We start from the raw sequence: 19,499 nt of genomic DNA on the forward strand, positions 1-19,499 counted from the left end.
GCTCTGAAGCTCATGCACAATATTCACATACTGCTATCTGGTAAAAGGCCAGATAATGATGATTTCTGGAAGGGATGAGAGAAGGAGCACAAAAATCTCCGTCCAGTCCCGCAGCCCCACTCAGACTTACCCCAAATTCAGCCCAGGGAAAAAGGAGCCACACTCAGCCAAGATGACACTGCCAGTCAGGTGCCATGGCCTTAACAGAGGGAGAGATGAGGGAAAATTAAAATTAAACGGAAATTAAAAGGTCTGAGGGTGGAGAAAACGGCTGAAGAAACACAAAGATCTAAAATAAAGGATGTGTCAGCGGTTTTGCCACTGAGCACAGCAGGAAAATCCCTTTTCAGTTCTCTGGGAGAAGAGGGAGGAACCCCTGAGCTCCTCCAGGTTCAGAGGGTGCAGCAGGGAGCCAGGAAAGGCAGGGCACAGGTCCCGCGATGCACAAGGACCGGGGGGATTGAGGGGGCTCTGAACCCAGAAAGGGCAACCCCAGATCTCCAGGGACAACCCCAACCCCCCCTCCAACCCCAACCAGGGACTTGGGCCAGTTGGTGCTGCCCCACTTGGAAGAACTGGTGTTTTTTACATCAAATGGTCAGGGAGTGACTAAAAAAGCTTTTTCAGTGGAATGGCAACTTCTGTGTGAGAATCAATTGTTTTGCCCAAATTGAAGGTGAGACAACCCTCCCCTCCCCATAAACTCCAGAGTAAAAAAATTAAAGTTGGGCATTTGGGCAATTTTTAGCTAGGATTTAGAAAAAAAAAAGATCAAGACTTTAAAATGAATTAATTGAATTAATTAATTACATTCAAACCTCTTTAAGTTCAGGCACCAATTCAGGCTGGGCAGAGGTCACCTCTCACACCCAACACTCGGTCACACTTTCCACAGCCAGGCAACACAAAAGTGCCTTTTTGGGGGGAAAAAAGCTTCCCAGTAGTTGTGAAACTGCATTTCTGTGTTTGCTATCTCCAGGAAAGAAGTAAATAAATATAGAGGGACAAAAAAGGAACTTGCAAGTGCTTTTGGTGCCACTCAGGTGGGACGAGGAGCAGGACCAAAGAAGGGCAGACTGCAGGCATCAGCTTTTTTTTTTTTTTGTAGTTTTTATTTGAACACAGTATTCTGACAGAATGCAAAGTCAAAATCCTCAGTTAGTATCAGTATTTACACCAGTGAGAATGGGGATAAAGGTGGAGTCGATGTTTCACTCGGTAAAAAGATTTTTTGTTTTTTTCTTTTTTTAACAAGATAGAAGGCCCCCAAAAGTAGGGAATGCTGGGGAAGGATGGCCATGGAGGGGCTGAGAACAACTATCAAAACAGCCTGGTGGTGAAAGACGTGGGGTTTGAAGGCTCCATAGAAAAGTGTGAAAGGAAAACGCCACTCTGGAAGCTGACGGGCGGGATGCACAATTGTCACCTGTACGAATGGTGCAGCACGAGAGAGATGGCACCGCTCCTGTGACACTGGGGACGGGCAGGGGGCAGTGCCACCAGCCCTGGGGATGGACACATGGAACCACAGCAGTGCCACCAGCCCTGGGGATGGACACATGGAGCAGCCAAGGCAATGCCACCAACCCTGGGGACAGACATATGGAACCACAGCAGTGCCACCAACTCCAGGATGGACATACGGAGCAACCACGGCAGTGCCACCAACCCTGGAGCAGCTATGGCAGTGCCACCAAGCCCAGGGATGGACATTTGGAACCACAGCAGTGCCACCAACCCTAGGGATGGAAACGCGGAACCATGGCAGTGCCACCAAGCCCAGAGCAGCCATGGCAGTGGGGACGGGTCACTGGAAGGAGCTGCTCCCTCCTGAGCTCGCTCCATCCACCCCAAACCAGAGCTTTGGGATGGAAGGGATCATCCAGCCCAGCCAGTGCCACCCCCAGGTGCTGGGCTGGGCTCTGAGCTCGTCCCCTTTTGGGACAAAAACGCCAACCCAGGTGGGGCAGCTCCCCCAGTGCCCAGCTGGCAGGTGCTGGTGGAGGTCCCTGGGCAGCGTTTGGGGGTGTGGTTCCTACCAGCTGCTCAGCTTTGGGGGTTACAGCACACACAGGTGACAAAAGCAGCCAGAATTGGGCACAAAAAGGGACAAAATGTGCTCACCCACGGGGATGGAGGCACTGCAGCTGCCCAGCTGGGTTATGGACTCGTTTCTTTGGGGAAAAGAAAGGAATCCTTGGGGCCAAGGTCCCCACAGGTCAGGGACACTGCTGTGGGGTGTCACAAGGGCTGGGGATGAGGGGATGAGGCTCCATCCTGCCCAAAATCTGCCAGGACGGGTGGGGCAGCCTCAGCTGCACCCCCGGAGCCCTCCCTGGGGTCCCAGGAGCTGAGCAAAACAAAACCAAAAACCCCACAGCGAGCACAGGACAGAGCACTGCCCCTCACAGCTGGAATGGATCCTCACAGCTGGAACGGACAGAGCACTGCCCCTCACAGCTGGAATGGACACAGAACTGCCCCTCACAGCTGGAATGGACAGAGCAATGCCCCTCACAGCTGGAATGGACACAGAACTGCCCCTCACAGCTGGAATGGACAGAGCACTGCCCCTCACAGCTGGAATGGACACAGCACTGCCCCTCACAGCTGGAATGCTGGGATGCACTGGAACAGAGGGAATATTCCCAAGGAACACACAGACACAGCCTCCACACCCCTCCTCAGCTTGCTCCTCTCAGTTAAAGGCTTCTGCTCTTCCTAAGAGTTGTTCTCGTTCTCTTTTTGTTTTAAATCAATTCCTGAATGTTTATTTCTCATTTTTTGTTTCTCAAATCTGAACTAGCGCTACACCTTCCACATCCAAACTATGTTGAAGCTTTTATTATTTCAATACTATGACAAAAAACACGGTTCACACTAAAATAGTCACGCACCCACAGTGCACAAGCTTGCAGATCTAAAGTAGAATTAAAAAAAAAAAAAAAAAAAAGGGAAAATAAAACAAAATAAAAATTAAAAAAAAAAAGGAAATAATACCCAAAACCCCAACAGGAGGAACATCTCTATACAATGGGCTGGTCTCTCCCTACACTCCTCTGCCTTCCTTCCACTCAAAGCTCCTTTTCACCCCCAAATCTCAGTGTTGCTCCACGATTCCTGGTAACAAATCCCATTAATCAGCACTCCCACCCCAAATCTCAGTGTTGCTCCACAATTCCTGATAATAAACCCCACTGATCAGCTCCCCCATCCATAATTTCATTTTTAAGGTGCTGCCTCAGCCCTTGCCCAGGGATGGCCCTGGCACAGAATTCCAGCCCCTGCTCCTGATTCCAGGGTGGGTCCTGCTGGAGCTGCAGAAGGGTCTGGGGTCTGCCCAGCACCTGTGGGGAAAAGATCTTTGCTTCTGGGTTGTAGTTTTAGGGTCAGAGGATATAGTATTTACTGAAACTGGAATGGACTGAAATGGGGATTTTCTGAAATTGGAATTTTCTGAAATTGGTGTTTACTGAAAGTGGGATTTACTGAAATTGTTATTTACTGAAATTGGTATTTACTGAAATTGGTATTTTCTGAAATTGGTGTTTACTGAAATTGTGATTTTCTGAAATAGAGATCTTCTCAAATCTGTATTTACCAAAACTGGTATTTTCTGAATTTGGTATTTTCTGAAATTGGTATTTTCCAAAACTGGACTTTACTGAAATTGGGATTTTCTGCAACTGGAATTTCCTGCCCTGATCAGGAGGGATTGATTTGGTCGCACACCTGAGCCCAGACCAGCCCACACTGTCCAACCTCCCCTGTGCCCCTCAGAGCTGCGGGAGGGTTCTGCGAAGGAAAGGGGAGAATGTCCTAAAAAAGCAGAGATGAGATTTCTCTTATGCAGTCAGGCCCAGGTCCAGCGAGGGACTTGAAACTAAATTTAAGCACAGAAGGATTTTCTCCAGCAACTCCCTGACCCCAAGCAGATTTGGGGATTGCTGGCTAAAGCCCTTGACCGGTGGCAAGAGGTTTGAACACCCCCACCCCCCAAAAAAACCCCAAACCAAACCCCAGCATCGCTTTTCTTCTTACTCCAGTAAGAAATAATAATAATAATAATAACAATAATAATAATAATAACAATAATTAAGAAAAGAGAAAAGGGGAAACGACTACTGTAAACATCCATGGTTGAAAATGTCTCCCTTTGCAAAGCAAGCATGCTGCTACCCTAGTGTCTACAGGACTGGATTGACCGAAAAACCAAAAAAAAAAAAAAAAAAAAAAAAGGCAGCTATTTTACACATCCATTTCAACACAACAGAAGTTAAAAAAATATCTGTCAATTGTAAACACTGGAAAGAACCAAAGTTGGCCAAAACAAACAAACAAAACAAAAATTGAACGTAAAATTGGAAAAGAAATGTAGAGTCTGAATACTGCAAATTGAAATACATCCCCCAAAGCTGCAATTTTGGCATTCTTCCTAAAAAACAGATAATAATAATAAACCCCAAATAAAGGTCTAACGTGGCGAGCAGGATTCAGTCACAAAGAGCTCGAGACACTTTGCATACTGACCAGATACAAGGTGAACAGAAATTATAACTTATTTATGAGGCTTTACATATTTCAAACTCGACTGAAAAGTATAAAAATAAATTGTGGACTTTGTTCTTTAAGCACCAGCTGTGCCCAGCAGCACAGTGGTTATCTCTGCTATACTAACAAAGGAAACAACAGGGTCTCTTTTATTTTTTTTTTGTCTTTTTTGTGGTTTTTTTTTGTGTCTAGGACTACTTGATTTTGAGCTTCCCAACCACACTGCAACCAGCATTGCAATGTTTGCCTGTTTGAATACACACAGGGCCAGCTGAGCCCTGATTTGGTGACGGGTTTAACCCTGTTTTTAACATGTTTTACTTTTTAAAAGCAAGTGCACAACGAATAGAACCTTTCTAGAAATCTCAAAGAAAGCAAAAAATAGAAATCAAAATTAAAAAAAAAAAAAAAAGAGAAGAAGAGAAAAACATAAAAAAAGAAAAGGAAAAAAAGAGACATTCCCTCCCTCCCCCCATTTATGCATTTTTCTGGTTGGTTTGTTTGTCTTTCTTTTTTAAAAAAAGGCAACAGACACTAGAGGAATGAGATGGGTGTGTGGGTTGTGATTTCAATGCTCGGGTGAAGGTTTCTGCCGTCCCCTCTGGTGCTGATCATGCTTTGCTCTCGCTCTCCTTTGTTTGTGTGGCTTCGTTGGGCACCGTCTTCACCTCCGCCGCGGGGCTCTTCCTGTCCTGCACGGCGCCCTTGTCCTCTGCTGGCATTTTCCTGGGGAGAAGCACCACAAGGACAGGCTTTAGAGGCACAGAAACACAGCTGGGCTGAGCTAGCCACGGGGACAGGGCGGCTGGTGGGAGCAGATCCCTCTGGGAGAGCAGAGCCAGCACAGGCCGGGGTAAGGAGAGCCCAGCTCAGCTCCCCACCCTGCTTCATTCAGGTCTAGATTAACTCTTTTTGGCTTGCCCTGCTCAGCTGCAGGGCTGCAAAATGAGCAGCAGGAAAGCTCCCCCAGCTGCAGAAGGATTTGGTTTTAGCACCCCAAGTCCCTGACAATTCAGCAGCAAGGAAACCTCTCCCAGCTGCAGAAGGACTTGGCTTTAGCACCCCAAGCTAAAGCCAAATTGTCAGCTTGCTCCTCTCAGTTAAAGGCTCCTGCTCCTTCTAAGAGTTGTTCTCTTTCTCTTTTTTCATTAATTCCTGAATATTTGGGTTTTTTTCATTTTTGTTTCTCAAATCTGAACTAGCGCTACACCTTCCACATCCAAACTATGCCGAAGCTTTTATTATTTCAATACTACGACAAAAAACGCGGTTCACACTAAAATAGTCACGCAATTCAGCAGCAAGGAAAGCTCTCCCAGCTGCAGAAGGACTTGGCTTTAGCACCCCAAATTGGTATTCACTGGAATTGGGATTTTCTGAAATGGAGATCTTCTGAAATTGGTATTTACCAAAGCTGGTATTTTCCGAAACTGGGATTTGCTGGAAGAATTTGGAATTTGCTGACAATTCAGCAGCAATCCCATTTTTTATGTTCCTATGGAAAGCCAGTCCTGAAACCCCCAGGGTGCTGGAGAAAGGGGAACACAGAAGACAGGAATTCTGTCACAGACATCTTCACAAGGCTGAGGGAGGTGCCTACCCTCAGAGGTGACAACTGCCAGCCCAGCCAGGTCCAACATGTGCAGCACAGCTGGGACCCCCAGCCCCCAGGTGCTGTTCTCTCTCTCCTGCCCAGCTCAGGGGGCTCCCCCATCTCAGCCAGGCTCACACTGCCCCAGCTTGGGGACAACTCCAGAGCCTCCAGCGCTGTCACCCCTGCCCAGGGCACTGCCTGCTGCCCAGCCTGACCCTGAGTGAGCCCTGAGGCTCCTCTGACCTGCAGGAGATGGGATCACTGACCTGCAGAACCTCAGCACTCCGAGGAGAGCTCTTTGCACCAAACTGAACTATTTCTGCTCTTCCTGACGAAACAATAACCCAGGACAGACAAAGCTGCCCAAGAGCCTGAGGAACAACAACAATTTATCTCTGATCAACTCCCAGCTCCCTGTCCCTGCCTCCCTGGCACAGCCTCTCCTGCTCTCCTCTGGCACCTTCCAAGGCAAGCCCCGTGGGCTCTCAGGTGAGTTAGCTGGCTAAGGGAACAGTGAGATTAGTCAAGAGAACACCCAACAGAGGACACAGCACGAGCACCAGGGCACGAGGGACACAGCACACAACCAACACAAGAGTAAAGGCGGCCGTACTCGGTCTTTGCGGGGGCAGAGCTGTCTGCAGCGGCAGCAGCAGCCTCGGGGGCTTGCCCACCAGCCCCGCTGGCAGCAGGAGGAGAAGCAGTGCCAAGAGCTGCAAAAACATCCTTGGCAAGGTCAATGTCTGGTGGCTTGAAGGTCCCTTCGTCCATTTTAAAGTCCTCGTTCTGCGAGGGGTTGGCGGCGCTGCCCGCGGCAGCCTCGCTCTTCGCGTTGCTCGGGTTCTTGGGGGTCTCTGCCGGGCTCTTCACCGTGCTGGGCTGCACGGGCTCCTTCTCGGGGCTCTTGGCCACCTCCTGCTTGGCCTCGTTGGGAGCTGCAGGGCTCGTGAGGCCAGGGGTGCCCGCCTTGCTCCCGGCTGGGGCGGCGTCGGCGGCGCTGGGGCTGAGCACGGCCTGCCCCGGCAGGACACTTGAGGATAAATTACTGGTGGCCGGAGCAGAGCTGGGGGTGTCGCTGAGATCGACCAGAGGGGCCACTTTGGGGGTGGAGGAGGGCGCTGGGGACGCTGCCGAGGTGGCGGCCGTGCCCTTGGCCGGGGTGGCCTGGCCGGGACCCGCAGTGGCATCGGGAGCCCCTGCGGGCGGCGGGGCAGTGCTGGAGGTCAGCGTGGTGCTCTCGCTGGTGGGGCTGTTCTGGGCAGTGGCAAAGGTTTCGGTGATAGTGTCAGAGTTAGTGGTGCCCGTGGTGACAGAAGGCAGCATGTCCTCCACGGTGGCCGCGGTGTCGGCGGGGTGCCTGCGAGGGGGACACGGGGACAAGAGAGAGAGAGAGGGAGAGGGAAAGAGAGAGAGAGAGAGACAATGAAGGCCTGAAACGACAGCAGGGAGAGGGGGCAGAGAGGGCAGAGAGGGAGAGAGGACAGCACACACATGTGACATGGAGGGGGACTCGGGAGCAGAGACGTGCAGAGGTCAGACATGCAAAGGGAGCGAGGCTGGGATGGCTGAGGATCATCAGGAAGAGAAAAAAGCCAAGAGGACGTGACCTGCAGGGATGGTTTGTTCACGTGGAGTGCTTGGGCTGAGGCAAATGGGATCCTGTCAGCTTGCAGAGACTCTCCTCACCTACAACTCTCCTCTCAGCCTGTCTTGAGCTCTCCAGGCAGCTCTGCCACCCCCTGAGCCTGCAGCCCTGTGCCACCAACACAACACAACACAGGACCCTGGGTCCAGCCCCTCACCTCGTCCTGTCCTGCTGCTGCAGGTTTGTCTGAAGCCCCCCTCAAACCCAAACTCCTTCCTCACACATGAATGCACACTTAGGGCCCATCCAGCTCCCAGCTCTCTCTCAGAATGCTCAGCCTTGCTGTGACTCCACATCCAGCTCCCAGCTCCTGGGGAGGATCTCTCCCCACGGGTTCAGGCTCTCACCCAGCACTGCTGGGGCTGGTTTTGCTCTGGATCCTTTGCAGATCCTGGACAGTGCTGGATCTCCACACGGGACAGAGCCTTTCAGCAAACACTGCTTCCTTCCCTTTCCCTTCCAGTGCTGGGAACAGCAACCACTGCAGCTTGACAGGAGGCGCTTCCTCACTGAAGATTTTACCTTTCTTCCTCTCTTGCTGCCCTAACTGCTGTTCCTGAGGGGCTGGGGCAGCTGAGGGCAATGCAGTGCCCCTGTGCTAGGGCTGCCTAAGGCCACATACTCTGGCTCTGTCAGCGGGGTGGTCTCGTTGGGCTCCGTGTGCTTCCCCCCGTCGTGGTTGGGGGTCCTCTCCTCCTCCGTGCGCACCTCCACGATGGGCTCCTTGGACTCATCCTTCCTGCAACGAGGCAACGGCAAAGGGGAGTGATGGCTGCTCCTGCAGAGACAGCCAGGCACGGACACGGCCAGGCACGGACACGGCCAGGCACGGACACGGACCGAGCCGCGAATGCTCCCGGGGCCACTGCTCCTTCCAGCACCCAGCACGGAGCTCCAGGTGTCCAGCACTGGAATGTCCAGAACTGGGATGTCCAGGACTGGTGTAATCAGCACTGGGATGACTAGGATGTCCAGAACTGGGATGCCCAGAACTGGGTTGACTGGAATGTCCAGAACTGGGATGATCAGCACTGGGATATCCAGCACTGGGATGTCCAGCACTGGAATGTCCGGAACTGGGATGTCCAGCACTGGTGTAATCAGCACTGGGATGACTGGGATGTCCAGCACTGGGATGTCCAGAACTGGGATGATCAGCACTGGGATGTCCAGCACTGGGATGACTGGGATGTCCAGCTATGAGATGTCCAGCTCTGAGGCCACCTATTTGCTGGCTACCAACAGGAACGAGACAAAACCCCAGAGGAACAGCTCCAAACCCACCTTCCTGCCAGCCCCCTCCCTGAGGCAGCTCCTTTGCTGCCCCCAGGGCACAGAGGGGAGGGGTTCTGGGGGGCACAAAAGGGGGGTTTTGGGGTCAGTACTCACGAGAAGGCCGCCTTGCCCTCCTCCATGTCCTTGCCCTTGGCCCCCGGGCCGGACTTGCCGCACAGGTTGACAGCGATGCACATGAGCAGCCCACACTTGTTCAGGAAGTAGCAGGTGACATCCACGGCCACCAGCAGCGCCACAAACACCACCACGAGGATGCCAATGATGGCAGCAGTGCCCAGGCCCGAGGCAGGGCTAGTGCTGGCTTCAGACACCGAGGGAGAGAACAAGAGAAGGCGTTCGGGTTAAAATTTGGGGTTTCACGGCTCACACTTGGCTGCACTAAGTTGCTTTTTTAGAATTCCACCCCCTGTACCAGCCCTGTGCAACAACCAGGGCTTCATCCTACAGAGAATCTGCCTGAAAGGATGGCCCTGCTGGGGCTTCTCCCATCCCTGCTGGGGCCTCTCCCATCCCTGCTGGGGCCTCTCCCATCCCTGCTGGGGCCTCTCCCATCCCTGCTGGGATGAAGCCTGGCAAGCAAAGAGCAGAATCCCTGCTCTGCACACAAGGCAGGGCTCCTGCTTCCCTCCTCCTCCTCCTCAGGAGGAAGGTCCAGAGTGGCCCTGGGCCTGCCCAAGGAGCAGGGAAAGCAAAGGCCAGGCTCTGCAGCAGGGTTTTCCTGGTGGGATACAGATCACTGGGGGATGCTCAGGGCTGGTGAGCCCCCGGGGGGGTGAAACTGAGTCAAAGCCCTCCCTGGAGCTCAGGTGAGACCCAGCTCTGCAGAACCTGCTCATGGCTCCCCAGCCTCTCACCAGGCCAGCCCCTGGAGCCCCAAACCCTCGGAATCTTTGTTCTGCAGAACCCCCAGCAGAGCCCCTTGATCCCCTCAGCCCCATTTCTGTTGAATTTCACTGGTGAGAAGACCCTTCCCAGGGCTTGGAGAGGGCCACAGCCCCTGCCATGCATTTCTTTGGTTCAAAACAGGAGGCAGAGAGGTGGTGTTTCATTTTGTGACCCCGAGATGGATCAAGGGATGCAGATCCCAGCAGGAAAAGTGCAGAAAAGCCACAGTGAGGTGCCTGAGGGATCACAAGTCCAGCCCCTGGTGAGCAGAACACTGTCCCACAGCCAGCAAGCTGCAGGACGACATGGTGACAGGGATCCACCACCCTCTGGGGCCTGCAGGGAGTGAGGAGGGCAGGGATTGTGCCCTTTGGCTGTGCTCAGGATCCCTGCAGGATGATTCAATCTTTCAGGCGAGCTGTGTCACACTTGCCATCCACCCCCAGGAGCATCCCAGGGTCAGACTTCCCTGCGTGCCCCAGAGCTGCAATTTCCCCCTTCTGGAGAATCCACTCACACCAGAGTGCTGCTCTTTGTGTCCTCTCCCCCTCCCCAGCTTTTCCAGGAGCTGTCACCCCCCAATTCCTGCTCTGACAGGCACAGAGCCCTGTGCTCCCCCAGAGCCCTGAGCAGGCACCAACCCCCCCAAACCCCCAGCCCTGCTCCCCTGCCCCGGGAGGAGGAGGAGGATGGAGCTGGGGAGGAGCAGGGCAGGCCTGCAGGGGAATGTCCCTGTTCTTGTGCTATTCTGGGATTTTACACCTCAGGACAAGGAAACTGGGCCAAGGTAATTGCCTGCAATTGGGGTTTCTAGGCTGCTAAGGGAGCCCTGCAATTTGCAGGAACTTTCCAACCTTTCCCCATCAGCTGTGGTTTCAGAAATCCTAACTCGTGGCACGAATTGAAATTCCAAACCTTCCAAGCACTGGCATTAGGAAACTTAATATAAAAATCCTCCACCACCCCATGGGCTTGGGAGGCTCTTGGTGCTGCTTTTCTTTTTCCTTGCAAAGGAATTTTGCTGCTCCTACAAAATGCAGGAATCATAGAGGAGATTATTCCTTTCACAGACTGTCCCATCTGATTAAATTAAATTGATCTCCAAATACTTTCTGGAACCATTCCCTCCATCCTGTAGCTGGATTTATGTTGTATTAAATGAAACTAATATTTAGGCATCCCTAAAGGGTTTGCTGGGGCCTAAAACAACTCTGTGCACAAAAGAAACGTATAAATAAATGTATAAATAAATAAAGAGCTGTATAAATAATGTGGAGCAGCTGCTCACACTGTGTGTGTGAAATCAATGTAATAAATTGATGTTGGACATTTCCGACCCGATCCACATCCAGCCCTTCCATTAATCCCCTTTTGCCATTCTCAGGACATGGAGGAATAACATTTCCACCAGTTAAATAAGGAAACACGAACCATTAAAGAACTTCTGGAGTCCTTCATTCTAAAGAAGTGAAGAATTTATTAATTACAAATTATGTTTTCCAATCGAAAATGAGCTTCCTGCGAGACTGGCTTTTCTAATCCCCCTCATTTCACAGTGCACAGGAAAACCACGCAGCAGATTGAATTTCTGCACAAAACCTGCCCTGACAGAGAGAGCTCAGCTGTGTCTTCCTGGGGGGATCTCACTCCAGAATGTCCAGGCACAGGCAAAGACACACAAAGGGTGGAGAGAAGCAGGTGGGACTGCAGGCATGGCCAAGGCCCTACAGGATTTGGCAAAAGGGAGAAGAAGAAGGGACAAACCAAACAAAAATCCACTCTGTAGCCAACAGCCAACGCCAGGAGAACCCCTTTGCTGCCAGGGGGGAGCTCCCTGTGCAGGAGGATTTTCAGGGCCACCCTGGGGACAAGGACCCTGCTCTCCAGGGACAGAAATCCACACCCAAACCCTCTGAGTGAGTTCACAGCAGCCTGGGGAGCTGGCCTGGGGCAGGGATGGGGATTTGGGATTTCCCAGAGCTGCCCTGGATTCCTGTGCATTGTGGCCTCAGAACTCTGCTCCTTCTGGCTCTGCTGCTTCCCTGGGCTTGAAGGGATCCTAAATCCCATCCATCTACCCCTGCCACATCCAGAGACACCTTCCACTGTGTCCAGGGACACCTTCCACCATCCCAGGCTGCTCCAAGCCCATCCAACCTGGCCCTGGGCACTGCCAGCGGTCCTGGGCAGCCACAGCTGCTCTGGGGATCCCATCCCAGCCCCTCCCCACCTTCACAAGGAACAATTCCTTCCCAAAACCCCGCCTAGCCCTGCCCTCTGGCAGTCTGAAGCCATTCCCCCTTTTCCTGTCCTCCACCCCTTGGAAATAATCCCTCTCCCCTTCTCCTGCCAGCTCCTCCAGGTCCTGCAAGGGGCACTGAGGTCACCCCAAAGCTTCTCCTCTGCAGGCTGAACACAGAGTGACACCAAAACCCTCTTTCCTGGATAAATCACACCCTGCCCCAAAACACAGAGTGACACCAAGATCCTCTTTCCTGGATAAATCACACCCCTGCCCCAAAACACAGAGTGACACCAAAATCCTTTCCTGGATAAATCACACCCTGCCCCAAAACACAGAGTGACACCAAAATCCTTTCCTGGATAAATCACACCCTGCCCCAAGTGCCCACCCCATCCCAGCAGCTCCAAGAGCCAGGGGAAGCTGGTTTTAAACAACTGGTTTTAGATAAAACCTTCTTTTTATCGCCCAGAACCTCGGAGGTGCAGGCACCTGCAGCTGCTCCTGGCGGAGCAGGACATTCCCAAACCTTCCTGCCCACCAAAACAGCCAAGCAATGCTCTGAGAAACAGCTCTGGGAATGTGGAGGGGCTGCAGCAAACTGGGAATCCTGCAGGGCTCTGCAGCCCCTCACACACACAGGAACTGCAGGCGTCTGTGGCAGGAAAATCCCAGCGCTTGAGCATCTTCTGCTCCCACATCTGAGCCTCTGTCTCCTCTCTGGCTCTTCTAAAAACTCTATGTGAATTGTATTTCACTCACATCAAGGCCTGGAACCCTGAACGTGACACCCCAAAGGCCTGACGGATCTCTGGTACCTGGCATGTTACAAATCTGCACAAATTCGTGCTAAAAACCCAGTTCTGCTCCTCATTTTATCCAACAGAGAGAAGCAATTTCTGTCTGTAATCCATGCTGGCTGGGCTCCTGATGGCTGTGGAGTTTGGGATTCATTTCAGCCACATTCAAGGTGTCTCAGCTGCTTGCCAGGGCTGTGCCACAGAGAATCCTGAACCCCTCTCAGGGACAGAACCCCCTCCACAGGTGCTGCTCTCTCTCCACACCAACCTCCCAAAGTCACGGAGATCATTTTAATAACTGTGATTTTGGTGAGAAACATCTCAGCCTCAGGCAGGCACCTCCCTCTGTGGATAAGGGGAAACCCACAAAAAGCTGATTTCAGATCTACAATGAGCTCAATTAATGCAGTTAGAGGGCAAATCACACCGTTTTTTAGTATCAGGGTTATTTTGCTGCACTTCAGCGAACTCCAAAGCTCTAACAAAGTGCCTACATTCTACAACACTGGAAATGAGGGGGTTTGTAATAAAAAATAAACCCACAGGCTTCTGTGTGTGACACCTGCATCCAGTTTGCATTTACAGTGCAGACAGGAAAGTTCCAACACAGCAGAGCAGAGAAGGCAGAGCCAGACATGAATGAGGGCAGGATTCTGTCTGTCCCTGTGAGAATTCTGTCAGGAAGATGAACCCACCCAGCTGAGAGGCTTTGAGACATTCTGGACAGACAATGCAAGGGAGAGACCCCTGGGTTTAGGAGAGCATCAGAGGGGATGGATCTCCTATCCCAATGGACTTCATATCCCAATGGACTGCATATCCCAATGGATTTCCTATCCCAAAATTCCTATCCCAATGGATTTCCTGCTCCAATGGAATTCCTGTTCCAACGAATTCCATATCCCAATGGATTTCCTGTTCCAATCAATTCCATATCCCAAATTTCCTATCCCAATGGATTTCATATCTCAATGGATTTCCTATCCCAAATTTCCTATCCCAGTGGATTTCATATCCCAATGGATTTTCTGTTTCAATGAATTCCTGCTACAATGGATTTCATATTCCAGTGGATTTCCTGTTCCAATGGATTTCCTATTCCAATGGATTTCCTATTCCAACGGATTTCCTGTTCCAGTGGATTTCATACCCCAAATTTCCTATTCCAATGGATTTCCTTTTCCAGTGGATCTCCTATCCCAACGGATTTCACATCCCAAATTTCCTATCCCAATGGATTTTCTGTTGCAATGGAATTCCTGCTACAATGGATTTCCTATCCCCATGGATTTCCCAAAAAATTCATTGGGGTCGTTGTGCCAGGTTTTTTGGGGTTTTGTTTTTGGGTTTTTTTTGGGGTGGGGAGTTCTGGTTTTTTTCAAAGAAGCAATGCAAAAATCTGAGTTTTGTTGACGGGAATTCCCAGGATTTGGTACCAAAGATGGCTCTGCTGCACCAGTTTAGCCCAGGGATTAATGCTGCCACACGCACAGCTAGCCAGGAAGATGATTAAGGATCAGTAATTACAACTCTGCTGCTCAGCTCACTCCATCCAAGCCAAGGTTTCCTGTCAGGACAGCAAGGAAAGGGATCTGTGATAACACAGCTCTGGAAATCCGCTGGCCCTGGGTGTGTCCATGGGCTGGGTGTGCCCAGCCCCACCCTGCACAGCAGGGAGGGACAAGGAGGAGGAGGAGGAGGAGGAGGAGGAGGAGGAGGAGGAAAAGCAGCAGTGGGATCCCAGCAGATGTTTATGGTCAGAGCAGCACGGCAGGAAAACCTTCCAGACATTTGGATCCACATGCAAAAGCCCCCAGAGACATCTGGGCAATCAGCAGGATGGTCTCTGACAAATCTTCTCTTTCTTTTTACAGTCTGTGGGTTTGTGGATGGGGCCTCCTTTTGCACAAGATCAGCACCAGATGTGCAGAGAAATCAGTAAAAAGCAGGATCTTAAAGGCTTTCAACATTGCACCTTCCTTTGATGAAAACAGCAAGCAAACAACACAAAAAAAATCTTTCTTTACATCCATTTAAAAGGGCAAATTCATTACAAGTAACAAAAAAACGTTAAAGAGAAAAAAACTTGGCTTAAACCTTTTTTCCTTGTTACAAAATACTGACTCTTTCAAATTAAACTTTTTTTTTAAGTTCTGTGTTTCTTTTTTTTTTCTTTTTCTCTGAACTGACACGATCCTCTGAAGCAAAGTTATCTCCTTCCACACCTTGGTGGGACCCAGGCCTTCCCAAGCAAATATTGCTTTATTTGACTCTTTTTTTTTTGTTTTGTTTTGTTTTTGAAAGTTTCTAACAGAGCAAAAGCAGAGTCACTGCAGAGAGAAGCAATGAGACAAAGGAGGACGACGTTGATGGACTTCCCGAGGTCACTGCAGGTGCCAGACAATGGTTCCCAGGAGGGGGGATATGGTTGTTTGAAAAATAAATTTGGTGCATGTGGCAAGCGTGGATGTTCCCCGTGAGATCCAAGGTGACCATGGATGACAGACATAGGAAAGGAGTTGGGGGAAAAGGGAGAGGGGAGGGAAAGGAAGGAAGAGAGGAAGAAAAAAAGAAAGAAAGAGAGAGAAAAAGAGAGAGAGAGAGAGAGAAAGAGAGAGAAAAATAGATAAAAAAATTAGGTCATAAATACAGAAAACATAAGAATCAAAGGTTTAATTTAATCTCGTAAATTAAAATGGCTCAGGGTTCAAGGAGCAGCACATTCAGCACAAAAGGGGCAGAAGCTCAGCAAAGCCCAAAGCTGCAGAGCAGGGTCCAAGGCAGGGAGGGTGGGGAGTGCAGGCAAATGAGATTAAAATGAGATTAAAATGAAGGGACAGAAGGGGCTCAGCGAGACACAGGGAGATGGTGTCTGGAGCCTGAGAGCACAACGCTGCCTTCAGCAGGGAAAAAAGGAAAACAAGAAAAGCTTTGGTGCAGCAGAGAATCCACCTGCCTGTCCAAGCCCTGCCCCAAAGCCTGGATAAAAAATCCACTTTATCCTGAGGGAGCACCAAGGTCTCAGGAATCTCTGACTCTGCCATTCAGCCTCCCAGCTGCTTGGGAACCACTCCAATGCCAGTGTGATGATTGTTGTTATTATTGCTATTATTGTTATTATTGCTGAAAATAACACCCTTATCCTTCCAGCCACTCAGAGCTCTACACAGGTGAGGGGAACAAAGGACTCCACACAAGAAATGCACATTTTCCTGCAGGGAATCCCTGATCATTGCCGTCAGGCACAGCACAATTCCTGTTACAGCACTGGCTCTCACTCCTGCACAGCCCATTCTGAGATAAAACCACAGAAATGCCATGGGAACAACAAGGAAAGGAAAGGGAAAGGGAAAGGGAAAGGGAAAGGGAAAGGGAAAGGGAAAGGGAAAGGGAAAAGGAAAAGGAAAAGGAAAAGGAAAAGGAAAAGGAAAAGAACAAACAGAGCCTCTTCCCTGCTGCAGCTTGGCATTAAAACCTGTGGGGCTCCACAGCAGAGATAAAACCAACCTGTCCCTGGAAATATTCTCATCAGAATTTCAGTGTGGGCACCAAGGAACACCTTGGGAGGCCAAAATGACAAAAACCCAGGAGAGAGAGTCACAAAGGCAGCAATAACCACGGCACTGCACCAGGACACAGCCCTTTCTGAGGCGCAGCTGAGTTCCAGCTCCTGGGGCAACCCTGCACACCCAAAATCTGCTTTTCCACCTGCAATATCTGAGAGGCAGCCTCAGCTCCCAGCTCCTCCTGGGCTCCACACCAAGCTCAGCAAGGAGTAACTGCAGAGAGGCCAGGGAAGTTTCACCTCTGGTAACAAACTGGCTTTTCCCTGGTTTTTAGAGGGTTCCTGTTACATGGATTAAAGGGCTCAGAGGGGGAGCAAGGGTTAGAGCTGTTGAAAATGAGAACCACAGAGTGAGTTAATGAGTTACTGAGGGTCCTTCCACCCAAAACTACGCCCTGTCCAAGCAGCCCCAGGCTCTCCTTTGGCCCATCTCCCTCCTCCTCACTGCCAGTCCCACTTTCCCCACTTTTCCACCCGTTTCTGTGCTGAACAACGTGGCCTGCCTCAGCCAAGGGGGCTGCAGCATTCCCACAAGGTCTGAGCTGTTCCCTCCAGCCAGGGAATGGGCTCAGGGGAGCAGGGACCGAGTTCTCAGAGAAAGACTGAAGGAAACTCTCTGCTTTCCAGAGAAAACATGAATGAAATCCCATCAGGACGGGCTGGAGCACCAACCCTGCCTGTGCAGGGAGGCCCTGACTCAGCACCCCTGTCTTTAACCACCACAACTTCAATTTACAGCTACCCCAGCCACCCATCCTCGCGTTTTGGTTGCTTTGTGTGGGTTTCCCCATTGCTTTTTTTAAATGTCCACGTGTAGAAAAGAAATCTTAACTGTCCTTCCAACAGATTGCCACAAACTGCTCAGTTCCAGTTTGCCAGCTGCGAGTTCTGCTTGGCTTTTGCAGTAATTGCCCTTATCCCTCACTTTATGAGCACACTAATAAGTACACTCTGTTTAAGAGCTTCCAGCAGCACCCTAAAGCCTCTGAGTTATTTTCTCCTGATGTCCTCCTCAACGCTGAATCGCTGCTGTTCGAAAATCACTGCCATTTGGTAATTTGAACTGAAAAATGCTCAGAGAGAGATTTTTCACTGCCTTCTCATCCTCATTTGGTAATTTGAACTGAAAAATGCTCAGAGAGAGAGCTTTCACTGCAGCCATGATATTTTATGGAAAATCCTTTCCTTAGGATTTTTTCCTCCTGAGAAGCTGAGAGGCCTCAGGAACAAAATGTAACCAATGGTTAGCTGCTGCTGTGGAATGCAACAGGTGCATCTGTGATTGGTCTCATGTGGTTGTTTCTAATTAATGGCCAATCACAGCCCAGCTGTCCGGACTGTCTTGGTCAGTCACAAGCCTTTGTTATCATTCCTTCTTTTTCTATTCTTAGCTGGCCTTCTGATGAAATCCTTGCTTCTATACTTTTAGTAGAGTTTTAATGTAATATAGATCATAAAGAAATAAATCAAGCCTTCTGAAACATGGAGTCAGATCCTCATCTCTTCCTCGTACCCCTGTGAACACGGTCACATTTCACTGCCTTCTCATCCAAGTGCCAGCAAACTCCTGACGCCTTTATTCCTCCAGAGATGCACTTGGGAAATCTGCCTTGTGCAGAGCATCACCCTGCAGAGCTGAAGGCCCTACTGGGGTTTAAAATGAGAACTCCACTTCCCATTCTCAGAAAGCTTTTCCTACCCCACGCAAGGAGCCACCATTCCCTGGGAGCAGGCAGGCAGGGGGTTCACTCCCACATACCTGCCGCAGGTATGCACGCAGCCACGACCCTCAGCCTTGGGTGGGGGCACCGACCATGAGAGAATGGGCTGGAAGCAAGCGAGCTCTGGGGGTTACTGGGGCACACGGGGGCAGCTCGGTGGCATTAGGGGGCAGCAGGACCCGGGGGGGCACAGCAGCAGTACCTGGGATCACCGTGGGCTGGGCGGAGGTGCGGAAGGCGTAGTGGGCAGGCTTGGACTTGCCCTGCTGGTTCTCAGCCACCACGTACACCTCGTAGTCGGCGTTCCAGTCCAGGGACTTCAGCATGACGTGGTCGCTGCCCGACGGCAGCCGGATCTCGGGCTTCCACTCCGAGGAGTGCTTCTGCAGGGAGGGCACAGGGCCACAGTGAGCGCTGACTCTGACCCACAGACAGCTGATCCTGAGAAATGTGTGTTTGTGACCCACAGACAGCTGATCCTGAGAAATGTGTGTTTGTGACCCACAGACAGCTGATCGTGAGAAATGTGTGTTTGTGACCCACAGACAGCTGATCCTGAGAAATGTGTGTTTGTGACCCACAGACAGCTGATCCTGAGAAATGTGTGTTTGTGACCCACAGAAAGCTGATCGTGAGAAATGTGTGTTTGTGACCCACAGACAGCTGATCGTGAGAAATGTGTGTTTCTGTGACCCACAGACAGCTGATCCTGAGAAATGTGTGTTTCTGTGACCCACAGACAGCTGATCCTGAGAAATGTGTCTTTGTGACCCACAGAAAGCTGATTGTGAGAAATGTGTGTTTCTGTGACCCACAGAAAGCTGGTCGTGAGAAATGTGTATTTGTGACCCACAGAAAGCTGACTGTGAAAAACAATCAGGGCGTGGCTGTCATAATTAGCATTGACTATCATCCACAGAAAGTTGATCATGGAAAATGTGTATTTTATTTGACAGGTCATTGCTGTCATTGGCTCTATGATCCACAGAAGGTTGATTGTGAAAAAATGCATAATTTATTTGACAGGGTGTGGCCATCATAATGAGCACTGACTTTGTGATCCACAGAAAGCCGATTGTGAAAAAAGTGTACTTTCTTTGGCAGGCCATTGCTGTCATTGGCTCTATGATCTACAGAAGGTTGATCGTGAAAAAATGTCTATTTTATCTGACGGGGTGTGGCTGTCATAGTCAGCACTGA

At 50.6% G+C, this 19,499-nt stretch overlaps 1 protein-coding gene across 8 annotated transcripts in view; it reads right to left on the reverse strand.

Moving 5' to 3' along the window:
• Positions 1–1,090: 1,090 nt before the first annotated feature.
• Positions 1,091–19,499, reverse strand: part of NCAM1 (neural cell adhesion molecule 1) — an 89,434-nt gene continuing 71,025 nt past the window's right edge. For 3 of the 8 annotated variants that reach the window (XM_030965091.1, XM_030965090.1, XM_030965089.1), the window contains 5 exons: positions 18,502–18,682; positions 9,180–9,387; positions 8,413–8,529; positions 6,759–7,502; positions 1,091–5,277 (listed from right to left, as the gene is read on the reverse strand). In XM_030965091.1, the coding sequence (XP_030820951.1) occupies positions 5,163–5,277; positions 6,759–7,502; positions 8,413–8,529; positions 9,180–9,387; positions 18,502–18,682 (1,365 nt within the window). In that variant the 3' untranslated portion in view covers positions 1,091–5,162. Of the gene's footprint in view, positions 5,278–6,758; positions 7,503–8,412; positions 8,530–9,179; positions 9,388–15,028; positions 15,401–18,501; positions 18,683–19,499 lie in introns of those variants that run through there. The other 5 variants (XM_030965095.1, XM_030965096.1, XM_030965094.1 and 2 more) reach the window with 2 other exon arrangements.

This window comes from Camarhynchus parvulus, chromosome 24 (genome assembly GCF_901933205.1).
Source record: "Camarhynchus parvulus chromosome 24, STF_HiC, whole genome shotgun sequence".
Lineage (NCBI taxonomy): Eukaryota > Metazoa > Chordata > Aves > Passeriformes > Thraupidae > Camarhynchus > Camarhynchus parvulus.